General features: G+C 34.4%; 1 protein-coding gene across 2 annotated transcripts in view; it reads right to left on the minus strand.

The window, feature by feature from the left end:
• LOC129794946 (uncharacterized) overlaps positions 1 to 22043 on the minus strand; it is a 271489-nt gene that overhangs the window by 240215 nt on the left and 9231 nt on the right. For both annotated transcript variants that reach the window (XM_055835884.1, XM_055835883.1), the window contains exon 2: positions 17307 to 17669. In XM_055835884.1, coding sequence (XP_055691859.1) covers positions 17307 to 17367 — 61 coding nt within the window. In that variant the 5' untranslated portion in view covers positions 17368 to 17669. The remainder of the gene's footprint in view (positions 1 to 17306; positions 17670 to 22043) is intronic.

A 22043-nucleotide genomic window follows, 5' to 3' on the forward strand; every position in this document is an offset into this window, starting at 1 on the left:
TTTTAGGCTATAGGCCTGTTTATAAGGCTGGGCCTAAGTTTCTTTTAATTAAGCCTATGTTCTTTAATCTAGGCCTATGTTTCTTAAGCGAGGTCTAAGTTTTTTAAACTAGCTTTTAATCAAAACTTAAGTTCTTTAACTTAGGCTTAAGTTTTTTAGGTTTGGCCTAACTTTCTTATGCTAGGCCTAAATTTTTAAAGCTAGGCCTAAGTTCTTTGTATGATAAAGACAGTTTGGAGTTGGAACCGAAGAAGAGTAGTTTAATTTTTCTACAGAGGTTGTTTCAGCAAAGGGTGACGTTGGTTGAGTTGGCAATGATAATGGTGATCGCGATGTCTTTGCGCTTTTACAAAAAATGTGTTCCTAACTTCTTTTCACTTCTTCACACTTATTCTCTTTTACTTGTTCTTCACACTTATTCTCTTGCACTCGTTCTTCACTGTTATTGTCCTTTTTTTGTTTTACCTTCACTTGACATCAAAAGAAGAATAACTTCAAATAAAAGGAAAAAAAACAAGAACGGAAGAAAACAACAGCGTGTATTCTCACAGGCTAGTTCCTGATCACGTGTCGAAAAATTAAACTACTCTTCTTCGGTTCCAACTCCAAACTGTCTTTATTATACATTTTTGCCATATTTATAAGTATAATTTATTGTTTGTGTTCTAATTTCGGTTAAGGTGATTGGGGGAATTGGGGACATTCCGCGATTTCGCCACAAAACCTAGTATAAGTTTCTTAAGTGAGGCCTAAGTTTATAAAGCTAGGCCTAAGTTTATAAAGCTACGTCTAAGTTTTTTTTAAGTTAGATCTTAGTTTTTCAAGCTAGGCTCCAGTTTTTTAAGCTAGGTCTAAGTTTTTAAGCTAGGCCTAAGTTTTTTAAGCTAGACCTACATTATTTAATAAAGGCCTATGTTTCTTAAGGGAGGCCTGAGGTTTTTATGCTATTTATAAATTTATTAAGCTAAATCTAAGTATTTTTAAATCTAGGCCAACGTTTGTTAAAAAAATGCTAAGGTTCTTTTTTTTAGCCAGGTTAAGCTTTTTAAACCCGGCTTAAAAACCTGAAGCATAGCTAACAAAATACAAACTTAAAAGATTATTTCCCCCATTGTTATTCAATCATGTTGTACGTGATTCGCGTCTTTATGTCATTTTTTTTTTCATAATCCAATCGTCAGAACTAAAGAGTTTTGCAAATTTTTGGTGTAATTTATTTTTGATGAAAATTGCTGAGGATTTGGGGAATGTTGCGCGATGCACGACATGTGCAAGAACACTCCCTTGAGGCTTGTTACAAAAATTGTACCCTTGCTGCCAGGCTATGCAGGTGAATAAATGCATCGTGGTCGTTTATTCTGACATCTCTCTGCTTCAGGGAATGGGCGAAAACACCAACTCCCAAATGTTGCGCTGCCTCTTTTTTCCTGTTCCTGCGACTTTTGTGAGCCAAGCTTGGATTGAAAAAAGCGGCAGCTCACCCATCTCTCTACAATTCCATTTTGGAGTATTTTTGGGTGAGTGGGTGGTGGGTTTGGTTGTGAAACTTTGGGATACCAACCAGCAGGATTTGGTGTGGTAAACACAACCACCCCTTCCCCTGGCAGTGCACCCCCGTGCTGAAGGAGGATGGGAGTTGTGCTTGGATAATATTTATTCAAACAGTCTCTGGAGCGAATAATGCATTTTGGGGTGGGTGTGCGACTGCAAAAAAACCCGCCATCAGCACGTGGATAATATTTTAAAATTTATGTCTCTTTCCACCACATGGAGCCATTGACTATTTTGCACACCCCTCGTCCTTCCGGCAACAAAACAAAACAACAAAAAAGGCACAACACGGAGAACAACGTGCGAGTGTGGGGTTATTAATTCAGTTGCCACTGTTGACCAACATCCCAATCTATTGCCAAACAAACCGAGCACGAATCCTGTGAGCTCAGCAGGGTATACCACCCCCCATTTCCCTCCCTGCAGAAAAAAAGAACATCACAGGGGTGAGTCCACAGAGGGGGTGTGTATGCCAATCATCAATTATCTCAGGGATTCTTTGAGCATTTTTTCTCATCCTCCTCCTCCTCCTGGCGACGTATATGTACAAAAAAGTCAAGGGAACCCCTCGCACAGGATTAGAAGCTCGCCAGGGAGTTTTCTGTGGTGGCGTAGCCCGGAAAAAATAGGCAAGAAATCGATATGAAATACATCAACTGTGAGTGCCGGGAGATTTATGGGGGTGAAGTTTGTCACAAAGTAATCCCCCTCAGAAGCGGCCACGTGTCGCAATGTTAAACAATTTAGCAACTCGATCAGCTTCTTTTTGTCGTTTCCAAGAACTTCTTTTCCTTTAGAATTGGAAGAAAAAATTGAGCCAATTGACTCATCTTGACAATTTGGTAATTTATCTGTTAAAGAAAAAGAGGAAGATTCTGTGTTTGGGAGTTGTTTTGAAAATTGAATAGCCTCTCGTCGAAAATAAAATAATATTCTTCTGACCTAAATGGTGTATTTTTCTGATCTAATAGAAGATTTTTCTGACGAAAGAAAATATTGAATTTAATTGACATAAAAAGTCTTCGAATAATGGGCCTATTCAGCGACCAAAGAAACCCTTGAAATTCGCATGAAATTTTGAAATTTCAGTACAAATTTCCAAGATTTCAAGGGTTTCTTGGTTGCTGAATAAAGCCAAATGGCTCTGCACAGACGGCAAAAAGTGCTACTTAAAAAAATGTTTCCTCGAAAAAGTCACCTACAAGTGTCAAAAAATAAGTTTCTTCGAAAGATTTTTGTGACAAAAAACAGAGTTGTGCAAATTTTCGCCTAGAAAATACATTAAGAGCATACAAGAAGCCCTCCGGGGGCACTGCAATGCATTTTTCCCTCATTTATCACTTTTTTGCACAAAAAAAGTTGCTTTGAGGTTATGTCTCAGCAAAAAAGTCACCTCCAAGTGTCAAAAAAAGTTTCTTCGCGAAGACGTCAACCAAAAGTCTGTGAATTTCTGTTCTGTGAATATTCTAAAAATTTCTACGAATACATTCATTAATGTTTCGCTGTAATGAAAAAGAGTTTTATGCGGTTTATTTTCAAATAATACAAACGAGGGTTAAAATTAATGTAGTTGTGCATAAAATGTAAAAAAAAAAACTAAAAGCAATTAAAGACAAAAAAGAAATCAAATAAAACCTCATAAATTCTCCCTCTGTCCACGAGATTGTTTTTTTCTTCTTGAGAAAATGCATGTTTTTGCATGTAAATTGTTCCCCCCTGTATGAGTTTAGGGAATGTTATGCAATGATGATGAAAACCCATTGAAACCAAATGTTCTCAATTGCGCAATGTGATTCTTTGTGTATAAAAATTACCTTCCATTCCACCCTGTCGCCCATTATCCATTTCCCGCCCTTTATAAATTCTTACGCCATGGCATTTGTGGCAAAAGCCACACGGCTGTGGACCCCTCCTCAATATATCTTTCGCCATCACCAGGGCAGAGGTCGTGGTAGACATGTAACGGGAGGAAATTTGTATATATAGATTTCCCGAGCAATTCTTCTAATTTACTGATTTGTTCTGGTTTTCCATGTCGTTAACTTCCCAAATCACCCCATCAACCATCCACACCGCGTGTCCTGCCCCCGAGGACATCGACACAGATCCATCCTTATTCTAATTTTAGTCCCTTTGCTGCTATTTGTCCCATTTTTGGGATCAAAGACTCCTCTTGTCGACATAACTCATGCTTTATCCTTTTGTCACCCACTCAACGATATTACCCAGCTCTCGGCACCATTCTCATATCAAACTTCATGAATATTTTATCGAAAAACATTCTTCCGGCTAAAAATAAAAATTTATCTCCGTTAGACAATAAAGATTTTACTGGTGACACTTCCGTTTCGCGCGCATGGGGGATTCCGGCGGGGAAATGAAGATGAAATGCTGAGACGGTCAGTTTTTGGATGAGGAAAAATTCCAATGAATACCAATAACTAGCAATAAATTTCGATACGTCACACTAATGAAATTCACAGAGAAAATTGGATGAGATTTCATTTGGAATGTATACGGAGGTTTTTTTTTCCTTCATCTTGTGTGAAATGGATGCTGTTCGCTTTTGGCATTGATGGGATTGATAGAAACAGATGTAGGATGGAATAATTCACATGGATTTTTTATTGCTTAAACCTCCCTTTGCCTAATTCAAGAGACTTTTTTCTAGTTGTAATTCATTCCCTGAAGGAGCAGAGATTGAGACCTAAAACTGACTAAAACAACTTAAAACGCAAAATCGTAAGATTGGGTTTAAACGAAACATATTTAGAATAACCCCAAAATTTCTAAAAAAATAAAAGAAGTAATTTTACATTTAAAAAGACAATTCTTTCAGTAAAAGTAGATTTAAGGAACATTTAGTAGTAAATTTTCTAAAATTACTTTTAGTGTGTGGGTTTTTAACACTTTTTCTTCCTCCGATCTTTGTCAAAAGAAAATTTTCTTTTTCAGCCAGGTCAAAAAATAAAATAAAATTTTTCTTTCTTTCGGCACTCTCTGAGACTACCTTAGAGGATCTAAGGATTAATTGCTTTTAATTTTTTTGAGAAAATGGCTCTAGAAGAAAAATTGAGTTTTCCTTTTGATTTCTGGTTTAGAAATAAAATTTTCTTTTGGCAAAGATCGAAGGAAGAAAAGAAGACCAAAAATTAACAAAGAAAATCTGGATTGTAAAAAATTCGACGCTTCTAATATTTTTTTCATTTAGAATCTTTTGTTAAATGCTTTTTTGTGAATTTGGTTTCTGTTAGGGGGTGTTCTGACCCCCAAACCCCCCTCCCCCCTTGGATCCGCGCTTGGAAACATGCGCGCTAATGTTTCATTGATGTTTTGACAATTTTCAAAACAATTCTAAAAAAATCTTCATCTCCTTTAAAACTTTTCTAAAACCTTAAAGAAGCTACCTTTAAGATGATTGTTCAAGATGTTAGCTCCTTTTCAAAATACTACATAAATCCTTTGTTTAAAAAAAAACCACCCTTCTTGGTGAAGATGCTCAGACAGAATGACTTTCAACTTGAACCCTCCTGGAGATAGGCATAAGCAGTCAGTGTAGGTCTTAAGAGCCGGCCGGAAGAAGTGCAATTATTTAGTTACATGTAAAACAATTAATTACAACAATAATACCCATGAATCTACCCCTCCGCAATGATAAATCGCCCATTTGCCGTTAGAGGAGGAAATGGACTTTCTTGGGAAAGTTTAGTTGAGATCATTGTACGGCGCGGGAGGTTAGTTTTGTGTGCAGAAAATCTCTAAATCGAGGCTTTCGATGATTAAATCCCACATTGCAAATGGGCTTATGGCAGAAGGGATGCGGATGGCCATTAATTTTGGGTGGTTGTAGTATATTGTGTGGAGTAAATATTGCGGCTGCCTTGTGTCGCGATTCTTATCTTACAATGTGCGTTATATCCACAATATTGGACACAATGCAATGGGCGATGGTTTGGGTGAGATTTGTGTGTAGCAAAGCGCGTACAAAGGGGGCAAATGATGCGAGGGTTGTCATTATTTATTGTTTTGTGTGGACCTCTCGATACCCCCTCGAAGACGATACTCGCAAGTATATGTAGCTGCTGCTATATATAGTACAAAACCACCAACCCCATGGGGCGCGAGATACGTAACTCAACCCACACTCCCCTGTGTTGAAGGAGACTGGAAATGGCCAACCAAATCTCATTAATCCAGCAATCACTTCAATTCATTACCAGTCAACAGGGCGACGAGAGGAATCCAATAGCTGGGTGATTTGGCGCGGAGAACATCATCAGTTTTCGTGGGGGTGTGTATGAGATGGAAATCCGATTTGGGGTTTCATCAACCACCTCCCCTCCCCTCCCCCGCCCAGAGTCCACGCACTCACCTCGCAACCCTCCTCCCACCCACCCCACCTAATGTTCTCCGCCGGACTGCTCGGCCCGATAACCAAATGTTAATCGCATCAGTATCGAATACATAAACTGCTTACGCCAAAATCTCACCCCCGTGTGCGAGAGGGGGGTTGGCGACGAACGTGTGGGAGATATATAGTGCGATTTGTGTGCCTGGAATCAGAAGGAATTGAATTGGCACGCTTGAATTATGTGGACAGCTCCCCAATAATGCGGAACACAACAATGGTGGAGTCCACGGGGCTATATATGGAGGTGTCGGAAGGAGCATGAATTCATGTGTCTGATGTGTGTCATATAGTTGCTCTGTGCGTGTCAACCACCCCCGCACACACAAACTCACAAACCCAGAGCTTCCGTATCGGAACTGAATAAACGAATACGATTGTACTCCACAAGATTATTTTTTCGCAAAATCAATATTACTGAAAAATTGAATTGAAATTAACCCTTTGACGCTTCGTTCTAGGTTTTATGTATTAAATCCTTTGGACAGGAAGTTTAACAAGATTGAGATATTTATGATTTTGACGTTTGATTTACATAACAGGTTTAAAAAAAACACGAATTTCTTGACAGTTTCTTCAATTCTAACGTTCGACGTTTACTGTAATAGCTTTAGTAGAAGATTGTGACAGTTTGATCAGTTCTGACGTTTAATATTTCTCTATATCAATTGACCATTTTTTTTCTAACGATTGACATTTATTTTCAAACGTTTGTTTATTTCAGGCTCACAAGAAAATAAGGAATAAATCGGTTTTAATTAATTTGGTTAGTAACAGATTTTGAGCAGTTTTTATCGATTTTAGAATAAATTCAAATCTAAAATGTAATTTAAACAAAAAAGTGTTTTTTTGTTCATCAAGTGTATAAATTACTTCTATTGACAGTTAATGATTGTAATGAATCGGATTAAACCGTTTTAATCAGTTTAAATAAGATTTTACTCCGATTTTACTCAAAATATTAGTTTTAACAATTTGTCAAAATTTAAGTAAAGCATTAAAATTTTTTTGGCTTATTTTACATACATTACAATTTTTTTTATAGAAAATCCTAATTTTTTCTTAATATCTTCAAAATATATTTTTAGACCCGGAAAATCGACGCATTTCTTGTTAAAACTTTTATTTACATTGTGATGTATTTTACAAAAAGTAGGTAATACTAAAATAATTTTTAACAAGAGGTGTATATCTGAATGAAAGTCTTCGGATTTTACATTAAAATTTAAATTATTCGTCAAGATTTTGATTTTTTGTCAAAATACAGATTTTTTGACAAAATTTGGATTGCTCGTCAAGATTCGGAATATTTTCCAAAAAGATTCAAATTATTCGACGAAATTCAGATCATTCGCCGAGATTCAGATTATTCGTAAAGATTCGGATGATTCGGTTAAATAATCCAAATATACGGCAGATAAACACCCCTTGATTTTTAATTTTTAAAGTTTAAAAAAAAATGTTATTTTAAAAAGGGAAAATTTTTTTCAAAGACTTACTAGAAAGCCTAGAAAGTTTTGTAAGTAATAAAGCTTCCGAATGCTATTTATATTTTTTTACTTGTTATTTAATAATTTGTTTTTCAATTAAATTAATTTTTAATCACAATAAATCGTTACAAATACGTTGAGTTTATTATATATGGTGAATTTTATTGCAATAGCGCATAAATTTAAATTCAATCACAAATTTCGTGTATAGAGAGCATCATAAATTTTCTTTAAATTCAATTTCAGCGATGAAAAGAGGAAAATTTAATCAGAATATAAACATTTTTTTTACTCTGCGTTGTTTGTAGACTCAAAATGAATTTATCACGATGAATGATGGTATAATTTTTCCCCATGTATGCTGGAGAGATAGGAAAAGAGGACAGATGAGATTGAGTTTTGGAGTATTATGTTAGGATTGGATTAAAATGTGAGTGCACGACGTTGCTGAAAATTAATGATAATGGTGCAGCATTCAATGGGTGAATTGTGAAGTTTCTTGTAGCTGTGCTAAATGCCCCCTGCTGACTGCTGGGGGTTGAAATGTTTTCGGGATTGGGTTATAAATGATTTGTACAGCTGGCGAAAATTGCTCAATGTTCGGCCTCTTGGGAGCTATATATGTATGCTTGCATCTTATGCTGTGTCTTCACCATCCCCGCCACTCGCGTTGTCAAAGAGAAAATTCGAATTTTAACGAAAGAAAATCCCTTTCATGGGTACTTTAACGACCTTAATTGTGAATGCATATCATGCACGGATTTCCAATCAGTGCCCTTCTCCGTCTTGTCACACTTCCCACACCATTCCGATTAACATGCATTTGGGTGGCTTGACTGGCTGGCATGGCACACATGAGGGTCCGACCGAACTGCTGAACCATTTAACTGCCGCGCCACGTTCTGTGACGATTATGAAGTCCTCCGACGTGTGCAGGAGACATTTATACAAATAGCAAATAATTTATTATATTGAGACGACCGAACGGAGAGCTGGCGGAATTGCTACATATCCCGCAGCTCACATAGACTCAACGATAGACCATTATCGTCATCATCATCATCCACTTCTCAATAAAGCGAAATCCCCTTAAAACTGGCAATGATGGCATAACAAATGCATTCGATATCCATTCTTCTCCCTGTCTTCATGTATGTAGGTAGGTACATACATAGTATGAGGCACCCCTCTCGGCCCTTTGGATTCCCTCTCAATGGTCCCTTTTGTTCCCTCAAACAGCTACAGTGTGTGTGTACGTTCACAATTTTATACAGACACGCCCAATTGTGCTGATTCTGAATTTAAAAATAATTTATTAGGGAAATTTTAAATTAAGAAAAAACTCAAATTCTAAAGGTTAATTCACAAGATTTTAATAAATGCAACAGCCGTGCGTGCAAAGGTTGTTGATAAGAAGGAAATGTATAAAAGAACCGCAGAAGATTTTTCTTAAGGAACTAAAATTCAACATTAAGACCCAAAAAAATTTTTTTAATAATAAAAAAAATATATAAATAAGACAAATAGATTCTTTAGATCATAAAATTTATATAATAAACATTTTATTTTATATTAAAATAAAAAAATTAACAATCTGATTTGATTTATTTTATCTTAAAACTTAAAAATAGAACTCATAAAATCTTTAAAAAAAAATTAAAAATCATCCTTTAGATCCAAAATTTTATTATTATTTAAAGTGTAATAATCAAAGAACTTTTAGAAATCCCTTTTTAGATACAGAAATAATAATACGAAAATAAATAAAATGGTTTTCATAGGCTCCAGAACTAGCACCAAGTTCTTATTAAAAAACTAGAGAATAAAAAAAAATCATCAAAAAATATAAAATAAAAACCTGTATTAGGTATATTGTAAGTTTTATTAGGATTATAAAATTGAAAGTTACGGACCTTGAGATTGTTTTGAAATATTTTTTAAAAACGTTAAATTCATTTTTTCAATTAAATTTTTTTCAATAGAATTCAATAGAAGTTTCAATAGATAATGCTTCTAATCGAGGAAAAACTTTAAAGGGACTAAAATTTAAAATTTAGTTCAAACAGCTTTTAGGCGCCAAGACTTTGCCTAAAAAAATCTAAGAACAAAATTTTTATATAAAAAATCTTTAAAACTTTTTATCCAAGACTAAACTTTACATTTAAATTTTCCCTTAATTGCACTTCAAACGTCCCACATTGCATTTTATATTTACTGCACCCTCGTCCCTTTCCCCCTGCACCGATGGGGTGAAGCGTTTAGCCTGTTTGTTTCGGATTTATTTGATATTGTGCGAAAGTCATTTTCTCTATTTTTATTATTTGTTGTGTATTTATTTTCTTCTCAACTCCACATCATTCAGTGTTCAACCAACCATGAGCTGTGTTGGTGCAGCCACACAATTTCAGAGGGGTTGCAACGCACCAAACCCTTTTAATGAGGCCTCAATAAATGTCAATTCCGCAAATATTCACGCACTAAATATCCCGGCATACAAACAGGCTGAGATTTTGAGTTGGGATCCTTTTCTGAAAATTATTTATGACACAATTTTCTGTGGGAAATTATCATCGATTGAATCTCATCGCACGATTGGTTTTCCATTGGATTTACGAGCACTCCAGGGTTATTTTTCGTAATACAATAAATCTGTGGGAGAGAAGAATAGGGGCTGGGCCATCATATTATTTTAAAACTAAATTGTATTGGAATGGATATTATTTGAACATACAGGGGGCTGTTAGCTGAGGAATATTTGCATATTATTTGTTAAGAATTATTCGAATATTTCTCGATTATTGCAGTTAAATTGCCGCATAGAGGGTTTTTCTGATAGTTCTTTTACTTAAGCCCTTTGGAAAAGCTGCTAGAAGAACTTGCAACATGGTTTCCCATTTTTATAGCAGTTTGCACATTTTTCTAGCACTTTTGACAGTTTTCTGCCCTTTTATTGTTTTTTTACTGCAGTTTAAGCATTCTTGTTAAACTCAGCGATTTAATTCGTATTCGCTCTTTTTTTACAATCTCATTTGACGTAATTCGTCGTAGTCAATGACTTTTTTTTTACATTTTATTGCACTTATTCAGTACAATTCGGTCACTTTCTTATATTTTTTAAATTACATTATCTTACATTTTATCACACTCAAAACATTCTTGTTGTACACATACCGCATTTAAATTACTTTTATTGTACTTTTCTAGCACTTTGCGCCTCCTATTGACTTCTAAACATTTTCTAGCACTTTAATTTGTAATCTCTTTGGCAACCTTTCAACGTCTTAAGGCGTTTAACTGACATCTCGTTCATGTAAAATTCTTTTTAAATAACTGCTAGAATTTATTGTTTCTAAACGTTGTAATTTAAACATTCTTAAACGAATATTTGATTATTTTTCATTCAGATAATCACCCCCTGCGTGACTGCACCCTTCTCCAGTGCGTTGCTATTTGATATTGGAGATCTCTTCTATGCGGAAATGTAAACAGTTTTTTATTGTTCTGGTCAAAACATATTATATAAAAATAGAAGAACCCTCTCGGATTTGCAATAACCAGAAAATCATAAATTCATTCAGCTGGAAAATTGACTGGAATATTCATTGGAAATTTTATTCTCTTGATGTAGCATTTTGATGGCGGAATGTAGGGATAGTTCTGATACGATTTTATTCAAGCTTATACAATACATACATATTTTGGAATAATTTAATTTATATTTAAATACATTCGCCTATATTTTTGATGCAGAAATATTACTTATTAGGTAAAAAAAAACTATAGACAGTTTATCGACAAACAGTCTGCCGACAAAATCCAGATTATCTGTAGGAGAATTGGGATTTCATCGGCCGACAGTCTGCCGATAAAATTTAAATTATCTCCAATAGTACAAGGATTTTATCGACAAATAAAATCCTGATTCAGAAATATTCTGCTTAAGTACCTTTTCACTGATTATTTCAGTTATTTTAACGAATTTTATTACAAGAGTGATGGTGCAACATAACGCCACCTATTGGCTAATTCATATTTACGGCAATGACAACTACTAAAAGCAAATAATAAATGAGCTTAAAACACCCCCACAATGTTTTTTAATCTTCTCAAAAAAAAAAAAAAACACAAAACATTCCTACAAATCACAAAAGCCGCACATTTTTCACCTCCCCCGGGGGTGGTTATAATAATAAATTAAATTTAAATTATTAAATAAAATTATGAAATTGTGAATTTGAAAAAGAGCATTTGAACAACTTTTGCAGATGTGTGGCAAATAGTATTTACGTGCCTGGGATTGGATTAAAAACATTCTCATGTGAATCATTAATGTGCGGTAGATATATGGGATCAATTTATTGTTATAGGCATAGGTATGTACATATTATGTTGAAAATAGCGAGATAATTTGAATTAAATTTCATTCCCCTTCCCCGCAGCAGAATAATTCATTTTCCATTATTATATCAACTCCACGATGGGCATTTTAAATAAATTAATCAGTTGAATTTATTGTTGAAGAGTTTTTGATAAAATATTAATTGTATTTATCTATTCACTTCAAAATTAACACACAATCAAAATTCCATTCAAATATGATTATTGGCTATGATGAATGCATATGAAGCAATGCCTAGTCCATACCTACCACCTATTGTAAATATTAATTCAAAATTTTTGGTTTTATCTAGCTCTGATTGTGGGACAAATGATGCAAATTTATAATTATTTAATTGAATTAATCATTAAAAATATTGTCTCATTTTTAAAAAATCATTGTTTCGTACAGAAATACAATGAAACATTTCAGTGGCAGAATTGTTTGTTATGTCAAACCGATAACCTGTGGAAACCACTAAAAAGTTTTCAATAAAATGTCATAAGTTGAGTTCTTTATGAAGTTACGTGGTTTACCACTAAATAGCCAGATGTTACATTAATTGGATAAAATTATTTAATTTTTTTGTGCATTCCATGAGAACTCGGCAACAGTCAACTGGAAATGAAAGGTAGCCAATTTGATAAAATAAAAGTTGATTTATGTATTTAAATAGTTCTACCAGTTTTGGCCTCATTAACTCCTCCCCACAGAATAATTTAGCTCATTTTGTGTGGAGAATTTTAAGGGATTTCAATATTAATTTCTATGGTGATATTTTAAATAAATTTTACACAAAGTTATGCAAGAAAAGGACTTTATGCACAAACTATGGAATAAGTTATTGGTGTTTAATCAAAATTTTAGTTATTAAACAAGTTGATAAAAGACAGTGCTGTAGCCAGGGAGAACAAAGAAAACAATTGTCAGGCCTTAAATTACTGGAAATACTTTTAAAAAATGAATTTAAAAATGTTAAAAAAAACGTCTAACGTTAGAAAAGAAATGCCATATTTCAAAACAAGCGTCAGTCGCGAGATTAAACGTGAAAGACTGAAAATAGAATGTCAAACAAAGAATAATTAAAATTTAGAAAACATTTGGCTCAGAAAACAATAAAAAAAGGAATAAAAAAAGTTTTATTTAGATTTTAAAACAAAATTAAAGTTGGTTGGTGTTTGTAAGTTTCATTTTTTTCGCGAATTTTTTTTAGCATAAGGGATCGCCTTAAGTTTATTTAAACTAGGCTTCAATTTTATTCTAAAGTTTTCTTTTTACGAGGTCATGTTTAGGTCAGGGGGTATCCGACTCTTGCCACTCGCGGTGCACTTCCTGCCACTTTTTCATTGCCACTCTTGCCACTCTTGCCACTCGCGGTGCAGTCTCGCGGTACATTCTAAGCATAGTCGGTTACCCCCTGGTTTAGGTAGTGTTAAGTGCATTCTAGACCTAGCTTGTGTTTCACTAATAAAACTATAAAACTTTAACCTTAAACAATTGTAAGGTAAATTATGTAACGCCTTAGAAATGTAAGTTTGTCTTAAAAACTTAAGCCTGTCTTAAGAAACAAAGTTAAGCCTTTTATAAAGCCAGGCCTATTTTTTTAAGCCTTAGTTCCTTCTTAGTTCCTCACGCATTCAGACTCAATTCAGCCTGATCTAAGCTTGAAATCTTAAAGCCTAACCTTTAAAAAAAGCCTAACCTTTAAAAAAAACTTAAGACTAGTCTACAACAGAGGCCTAGATTAAAAATCTTAGGGCTGAATTTAAAAACTTAAACCTAGTTTGAAAAAAACTACAGTCTTCGGATATGACCCTTACAGGTGGTAACCCTATACAAAATCGATCCTTTTTTTCAAAACTAATCTTTGGAGGTTTTTGAATAAATTTTCTCTGTTGATGTGTTAGATTTTCTTCAATGTTGAATCGAAATTATTTTCTGGGGGAAGATGATGGATGTTTCGGTGCAAGATTGCGACAACGGGGGTGCAGCTATATAGCTGCTTCGCAAGAAATTGCCGCAAACAATAAAAGCGTCACAAAATCATACGGATTGCAATGATAAAAGGATATGACGTGTAAGTGGGAAAAGGAAAATAAATCAAAAACACATACGAAGAAATTTCCCTTGATAGACATCCCCCGCCGTGGTTGGGGGGTGAGCAAAACAACTCTCGAGTGATTTTCAAAGTAAAATCAAACCCAAAAAGCGCGGGAGTTTGTTTTTTTTGTGTCCCTTCATGCACTTTGTTGGGCGAAGAAAAATGATGAGGATGAAAGGCGGAATGATTATTGCCATCCGGTGTCGCCATTTCTTGTACACGAAACGAACTCCCGGCTGCGTAGGGGATGTTTTCCACCAACCCCACATATACACACACACACCCTATTTTCCCATTGAAAGCCCGGATTTTTTTTCAGATCGTTGGCGGGAGGGGGTGGCGAAGAGGACTTTCTCGCCATTGTGTGATGGATTTGATATTTATGTGCTAGCAAAATAAGGAAGAAAAAATTTCCGTTTCCGGGCGTGTGCAATTGTTTGCGAGCCCCCATTGTCTTCAATGTGATTCCATTTTATGCCACTTTTTTTTCTGCTGACGACTTCTTCCGCTCTTTGTCGGCATTCCACCCACCAGCAGCCTAAAGGGGGGTGGGATCCATCGTCGATACAGTGAATTTGAAGAGATGGGATTTTTTTCTTCCTTCTTCTTCGTATGTTTCGAAGATTTAGTCAAGTGTGCACAAAATGTGACGGAGACCGAAACATTTTATCCTCTTCCCGATAAGTGTCTGGCCGTGTCAGGTTATTGGTGGAGTGATTTGGAATTTTGGCACAGCGAATGCCATAGATTGAAGATGATAAGCATCCTTCTTTAGATATATTCTATTGCAAAAGTCACACAGCCATGACACCCATAATCTCTGATTAAATGAATGATATATCTTCCGGAATCGTGTACTTTGATTGCATACATAGATACTTTTTAAGCTCTGGTAGAGGGTTTTGTGATTTAAGGACTTTTTCTTTAGGGGAAATCAATCACAATATCAGGCGTAAATTGTATGTCGTATCGTTAATATATTTCATCAAGATCGGCTCAGCCGTTTCGGAGGAGTTCATGTGCCACAAACAAATAGACAGGCTTTTCAGCTTTTAAATACCTACATGTATAACATAATTTGTATATAGAAAACTGCATTTTTTTTAAATCTTCTATCAAGGAAACTTTTTAATTGGAAAAAATGCAAAATTACAAACTAACTCGCGCGAAAAGCAGAAATATCTAATTAAAGTCCATTTAACAGGATGCGATCATTGTGTGGGTGTAGTTTTCAATTTTCCCATTGCAATGTGGAGACATATATGTACCTCGTTGTACCCCTCCCTAGATTTCACCCTGGAGGAATCTCCTAATTAACACGTTGTCGTGCTTTTTTAATTGCAAAAAAAGCTCAACTAAGTTGATGGAAAAAAAAGTTTAGCTTGGAAAATAATCCTGTGTGCGGTGAGAAAGTTAAAAAGCTTTCATTTTCCCATCATAGCCACCTAAATCAACCTATATACAATGCATTTTTCCCACATACACCGTTCGTTAGGGGTAGGGGTGCTTTTGGGGGTTATTTATAGTTGGTGGGATTGTTGTGTGGTATGGCTATAAATGAACGGAAGGAAGTGGAGAATCATGATTAATTATTGGTGCGCCGATAAAAACAGAGCATAACACACTGCAGGGTATGAACTAGCATCGGCATCTATAGTTGAGAGCCCACCCAAAACGTGGAGTTTCATCTCGATTTTCACGCCCCAAACCCAAGTGGGGGACTCACTCTTGCTCTGTACAAAAGACTCAAATGGGCAGGTCAGGCGTACACCGAGGGGTGGGTCAGGCGATGCGGCCTCTGTGACTTTTCATGGCTCCTATCGGATGCAATTCAAGTGTTCCGTGAACATTTAATACCACACACACACTCCCCGGCGAAAGCGCACAAATATTGACCCATTGCATGGAAGTTTAGTGGTCAGCAACTCTCTATGCTTTTCCACTCGATATTTTCCATTTCTATTGCTTCAACCCTTTCTCTATGCATTACCAGAGAGAATGTTGAATGTAAGATATTTTGTTTATTAAATACTAGTGGTTTGTACACAATTTCCACATTCGCTGAATTTTCTCTCTCGCCATCTCTTGTGTTTGAAATAATTTCCTAAAAAGCATGTGGATCAGCAATTTGAATTAGGCTTGCTGAAAAGCATTCAAACACGTTAACCCTTTACCGGGCAGTGCAGTGGTTCTAAAAATTTAAGAGATTTAAAATAGGAGAATATGTTTAGAAGTTGTGTTTTTTTTGTTTTTCAAACCTTCCGTTGTTTGTCAGAGAAAATTCCCGCTCACCCAAGAAAAAGCAGCAATTTAAGCCAAAGCTTTCGGCCTTAATAACGTCAGAAAAAAAAACAAATAGTTTTGTATTTTGTTTAAAAAAAATCCCTATAAGCGAATTTTTCTCAGTCGGGCTTAAAAATTTCAGTCGGTTTTTAAGTCGGTCCAAAGGTTTTAAGTCAGTTTTTTAAAGTCTGATTTGAAATTTTTAAGTCGGTCTTAAAATTTAAAAGTCGGTCCTAAAATTTCTAAGTCGGTCTTAAAATTTTTAAGTTAGATTTATTAACTGCACATTTTTCATAAAATTTTACATATTTTGATGTTTAGAGATTGTCAGATGAGCTTTTTGGAACTTAAAAAATTGAAAAATGTGCAGTTAGTTAATCTGACTTAGAAATTTTAAGACAGACTTAAAACCTTAAAACCGCCTTAGAAATTTTAAAAATGACTTAAAAATTTTAGGACCGACTTAAAAACTGACTTGAAACCTTAAGACTGACTTAGAAATTTTAAGACCGACTTTAAAATTTTAAGTCAGATTTAAAAAAAAACTGACTCAAAACCTTAAGACCGACTGAATTTTTTAAGCCCGACTGAGTAGTGAATTCCACCGAAGGGTTCGAATAATTGACAATCGTATCACTGAGGAAGCCGTGGTGAAAAGCCGAAAGCTTTGGGAAAAGATTCGTTTCTTTTAAACCCGCATCCAATATATTGACGCCCCCGGAAGAAAAAAAATTCTCCTACAAAAAAGGTTCCGTCAAGACTTCTTCAATTAAAGTTAATTAATTAATTTATTTTTTTTAATTTGTTGCAGGGGAATCATCAGCAATGATGGCACCCCTTTTATAAATAAAATAAATAAATATATAAATAAATAATTTCTTAACCCTTTAAAAATAGTTTCTTGGAATTTCTATGATCCTCGTAATTCACTAATTTATTTTATCTTTCCACTATAAAAGAAAATACCAGGAAAACCTCAAAATGCATAGACTCCTTGCTATCACAAATTAATTAATTATTTTCTTTTATCCTTATTTTTTTTAAGGAAAAAGTAAAGACACAAAGGTCAAAAGGCTGTTATGTATATGTACTTACATTGTTGGGCAAAATATATGCAAAATAGTATCCAAAAGCGCCAATCGAAGAGGGCTCTCATGACGTCATCACTAAACCACGAAGATTTATTGTTAAAAAACTTTACACTCACAACAAGGAATGGACGCTCTAAAGGTTTTCTACAACACTCCAATGAGATTTTTTTTATTTTTATTTTTTTTTAATAATCTCTACACACTCAGACACTTTATTTAACACACACACATTTTTAGCACATATATATCGTCATTTTTTATTTGTTTTTCTTTTTAATTGAGCAAATCTTTTTTTTAGTGATTAAATTTTATTTCTTTTTTGTTTAGTTCGTGCTTTTGCTGTCCATTAATTTTGTGGAGGATTTTTCTGCAAAAAAAGAGAGAAAACAGAACAATTAAAAAACTTGCAAAATATTTTATATATATTTTGTATACAATCGGGAGGTTCTTTTTGAACGGCACCAATTTTCTGTGACTACAGCTAACAAACTAATTTAATTTTCCCCGAAACAACCCCATAGTCTATATTGTGCCCAAACATTTGTGCAAACAATGCACAAAAAAAACATTATTAAATTTTTTTAATCGATCTATCTTCAAAAAAAAAACAAGAGCTAAATTAATGAAAAAAATCAAATAAAATTCTCTTTTTTTCTCGTACAAAGAGCGCGCGTACGTTAACAAATATATTTCGCGAGGAAAGTTGTTTGTGCATTTTCATTGCCTCGGCGGAATGATAAATTTAATTAAATATTTTATTCCAATTACCCCTCTTTTGCTCAAAACTAAATTTCCGCTTTGTCCATGATTTATTTGTTTCAGTCAATCTATTTGCATAATGAAACTCATTTGGGGCGATTTTTATCAACTCCATGGTTTTGCTTTTTTTTTTAAATTTACATGGTTGGACAAATTAAACAATATGGATGGGAGAGTTAAAAATTGTAAACACCCTTTTAGCCAAATATCCAACGCGGGTGGATTCAGAAAAATATATATTTTGTGTGGAAAACTCAACAATTATACGTAGTTTTTCCACATTGCAAAAAAAATGTATGTAGGTATATGATAAAAAATGTCTGTTCAAATATTGAAAAATTAATCAACGCTGTTTTATTTTATTCCAGGAATAAATTTAAATATATTTTTTTAATTCATTCAAAAATATTTGAGGACAATAAATTTGTCAGTGAATTTATTTTATAATAAAATTAACTGAAAATTACGTGACAGAACTATTAGGGGGAGGTTAGGTTGGAGTTGAAAGATTTAATTTAATTACCTCTCTGAAATAGAGAAAATGAATTTTAAACAAATCATATAGGTATTTGCATCATTATTTCCTTTAGGCAAAACAAAGGATAAGAAAATTCCTGAAGAGGACAAAAAAGCATAAGAAGAAACTAATTGCCATACAGATTTACGATTTTTTTCAATTAGACTGAACAGAGACAGCAAACAAAATAAAGAGAAATGGAAATAATGACGTCACTTTGATGTTCTATGGAAATATTGGGCCTTATTCAGCGACCAAGAAACCCTTGAAATTCGCTTGAAATCTTAAAATTTCAGTACAAAATTTAAAGATTTCAAGGATTTCTTTGTCGCTGAATAAAGCCCATTATTGGATCATTTGCAAAAAGGAATTAATTTTTTTCCGTGGACAAACATGTCTTAGTTTTAATTCCAACTGAAGCTTTCTTTTTTATTAATCCTAACCCACACAAAGATCTTTGACTACAGAAGCTTAAAATGAGGAAAAGAGTACTCAATTCAAACCTATAAAGTACCTACTAAATATCTTCTTTTTTTAAGGTTTTACCAAAATCTGATAAGTATAGAAATTACGATTAAGAGTAATTTAACAGATAAATATTTTTATTAGTATAGGATAAATCCTTTCCATTGCGTCAGCCAAGAGACGGTAGGTCAATCCAAACGCATCCTTTCAATTTTAAGGGCCAATGCTTTCGACGCTTCTGTGAGTCTTCCTCAGTGGATGGAATTTTTATTAACATTTCTTATAAATTTTCTTTCTAAGGATTTATCCTATACCAACAAAAATATCAAATTCCGTCAGATTCCACTAGAGTAACATATACATAGTTAGTATACCTATGAAAAATACCCAAGTACGTATTAGAGTAATGGTTAGAATATTCTAAAATTGTTGGCATTGCAACGAGTGAGCGCTAATCGCGCCAAAATGAATCGGAGAAATGGGCTCTTTAGCCGAAAATAAATTCGGTTTCACTGAGTACGGATCGTCGAGGCGACATCATCAACGACCATACTAATCTCCGATCAACACAAAATAACCAAAATCTCTACTGAAGGAAGAAAATAAATTTATTATTATTAAAATGCCTACAAAAATATGGAACATAACGAGGGCTACATTGTAAAAACGGCTAAGTCGGCTAACTTTGTATGGGCTCTGAACCGACTTAGCCGTTTTTACAATGCAGCATGGAAAAAAAAAGAAAGCATGAAAGCATGGAACGCCCTTTTCAACAAAGAAGAAAGCACCAAAGCAACCAGATATCTATTACTGTTAAGAAAAGTTTAAAAAAGAGGACGCGAATAACACAACATTTAAGTCAAGGCAACGGAAATGGGAATACCGAACCGACTACAAAACGTAAAAGTATGTATGTAGCGTTCGCTTTTTGTAAGATATATATATTTTTTTAAAATTAACTCCACACCTCAAAAATTAAATTAGTTAGCCCCTGGAATATTTGTGTAGTATTAAAACATAGAGACGTGACAAACCGTAATTATGTTCAATGTTGTTAACTCTTTGTTTCAATCTTTGATTGAATGGAGCCCAATTAGTAAAATCATTAAATTTAATTTATAAAGTTTCTTTAAAATTTTTGTTGTTCCTTAAAAAATAAATTATTAACGTAAACTCTAATTGACAATATTGTGGAAAAGGAAGACATAAAATTTTAATGCTGAAATAGACGATAAGGTTAAAGTAAATTTCCTCAGTGAAAATAAACTATGAATTTTTCCTTTTTTTATCAAAGATGAGTTTGTTTCAAGTACTTACATAGAATTGGACGACAATCAAAACATGCATAAATCGTCACTGTATCAGCACTTGTAGTAAAGACCATTGAAATGTATGGTCTTTACTACAAGTACTGATACAAGCTACGAAATGCTCTAAAAAACGTTCATTAAAGCAACATCTGTGATTAATTTCTTCCAAATTCATTTAATTTGTCAATAAAAGTTATTTTCCAAATATATTTTCACATCGCCATCTTGAAATTTATTCATAGGAATTATTACTGACATCAGTGCCAATATAGTGAAGACGCAAAAGAAATTCTTTTCTTGGATTAAGCCACACAGACGCTGAATGAGCAATCTTCATTAATTTTAAAGGCGCGAGCCGGATGCTAAGGCTCTTTAATCGTTATGTAGTATCATTATAGATCCGTTGTACTACAAGAATGTTCCACATATGCCTGTCAGGAACTTTCTACTGAATTATGTACGTCTGATAGAGAAGAAGTCGATGACTACATCTTGTTCAACTTTGTAACAGGAAGTTATGTGTTCAATGGAATTATTATGAGCATTTAAAAAGACAATATAAGTATTCAAAACATACGGAGGATACTCAACAAAATCAGAGAACAGTTGAGATGCATGAATGGCATCAATGATGTTTTACGAGGATACAATGAGGATGAAGAAAGATTGTTCAATCTTTAGTATCTTTCTGCGAAATTAATCCCTAACCCAGACTTCTCCAAAAGACACGGATTTGAGGAGTTGTCAACCTAGATTTTTTGATCCTTTAATTGACCCTAACCCCTGTATTTGACCTCCCCCCCCCCCTACTCGAGTTATTTAGTAGATCTTCCTTCCCAAACGATCAGGGAATCTAATACATGGAAGGTAATGAAGGTTCTCGCGAACTCAAAGGCGAAGCCAAAGTGAGACTCGTCCTTTCATTATAGACCTGATGAAGAGGGAAATTAACCTTCGAAACGTCATATATGGAAACAGCTATAGCTTGTCTACAGTTTAACATATTTTTATACTTATTTATTATTATTCTCCTTATTCCTAATCCATGGAAGAATTCTAAGAAAAATTAATAAATAATCAATCACACACCGCCAAAAAAATAAACGAGTCTCTTAGATTCTAGAAGAATCTCTTTTTAATTTTCTCAGAATTTATGTATTCTATTTCCAGAGATGGAAATTCACGCCCTTCAATAATTTTCCAAGAATTCCTCGTTAAATGGTCAGGCAAACGTACAAATTAGGAGTAAAAATAATCAAAGAAAAATTTCCAGGAATTCGTTAAAATAAAATAGTTTTCTCCTATTTTGCGGAAAACTTGAACACATTTTCCCTTTTTTTGCAAAGAGCGTGTGAATTTTCACTGGAAATTCCTTTGCAGAAGGGGTTGGGCGTGAAAAAAAATGTCCAAAGTGACAAAAATTGCATGTAATAATGTGTTGAAATGAAGAAATCCCAACACGCCCGATATGTTTGGATTGCGTGTTCGTGTCTGGATAAAATCGAGCATGGAGGGGAAATGACTTATAAAATACCTGCTAACTGTCAAATTATACGCATAACCGTCATAAATCGACTTCTTTTGAGCTTTTCCTCCCACCTTCGACACCGCAACTGCACGGCGTGCCCACGGAGTGCGATTCCTCGCGCGCTCTGGGTGATTTTTATCGGTACACACACCGATTAGAATC

This window comes from Lutzomyia longipalpis, chromosome 4 (genome assembly GCF_024334085.1).
Source record: "Lutzomyia longipalpis isolate SR_M1_2022 chromosome 4, ASM2433408v1".
NCBI classification, from domain to species: domain Eukaryota; kingdom Metazoa; phylum Arthropoda; class Insecta; order Diptera; family Psychodidae; genus Lutzomyia; species Lutzomyia longipalpis.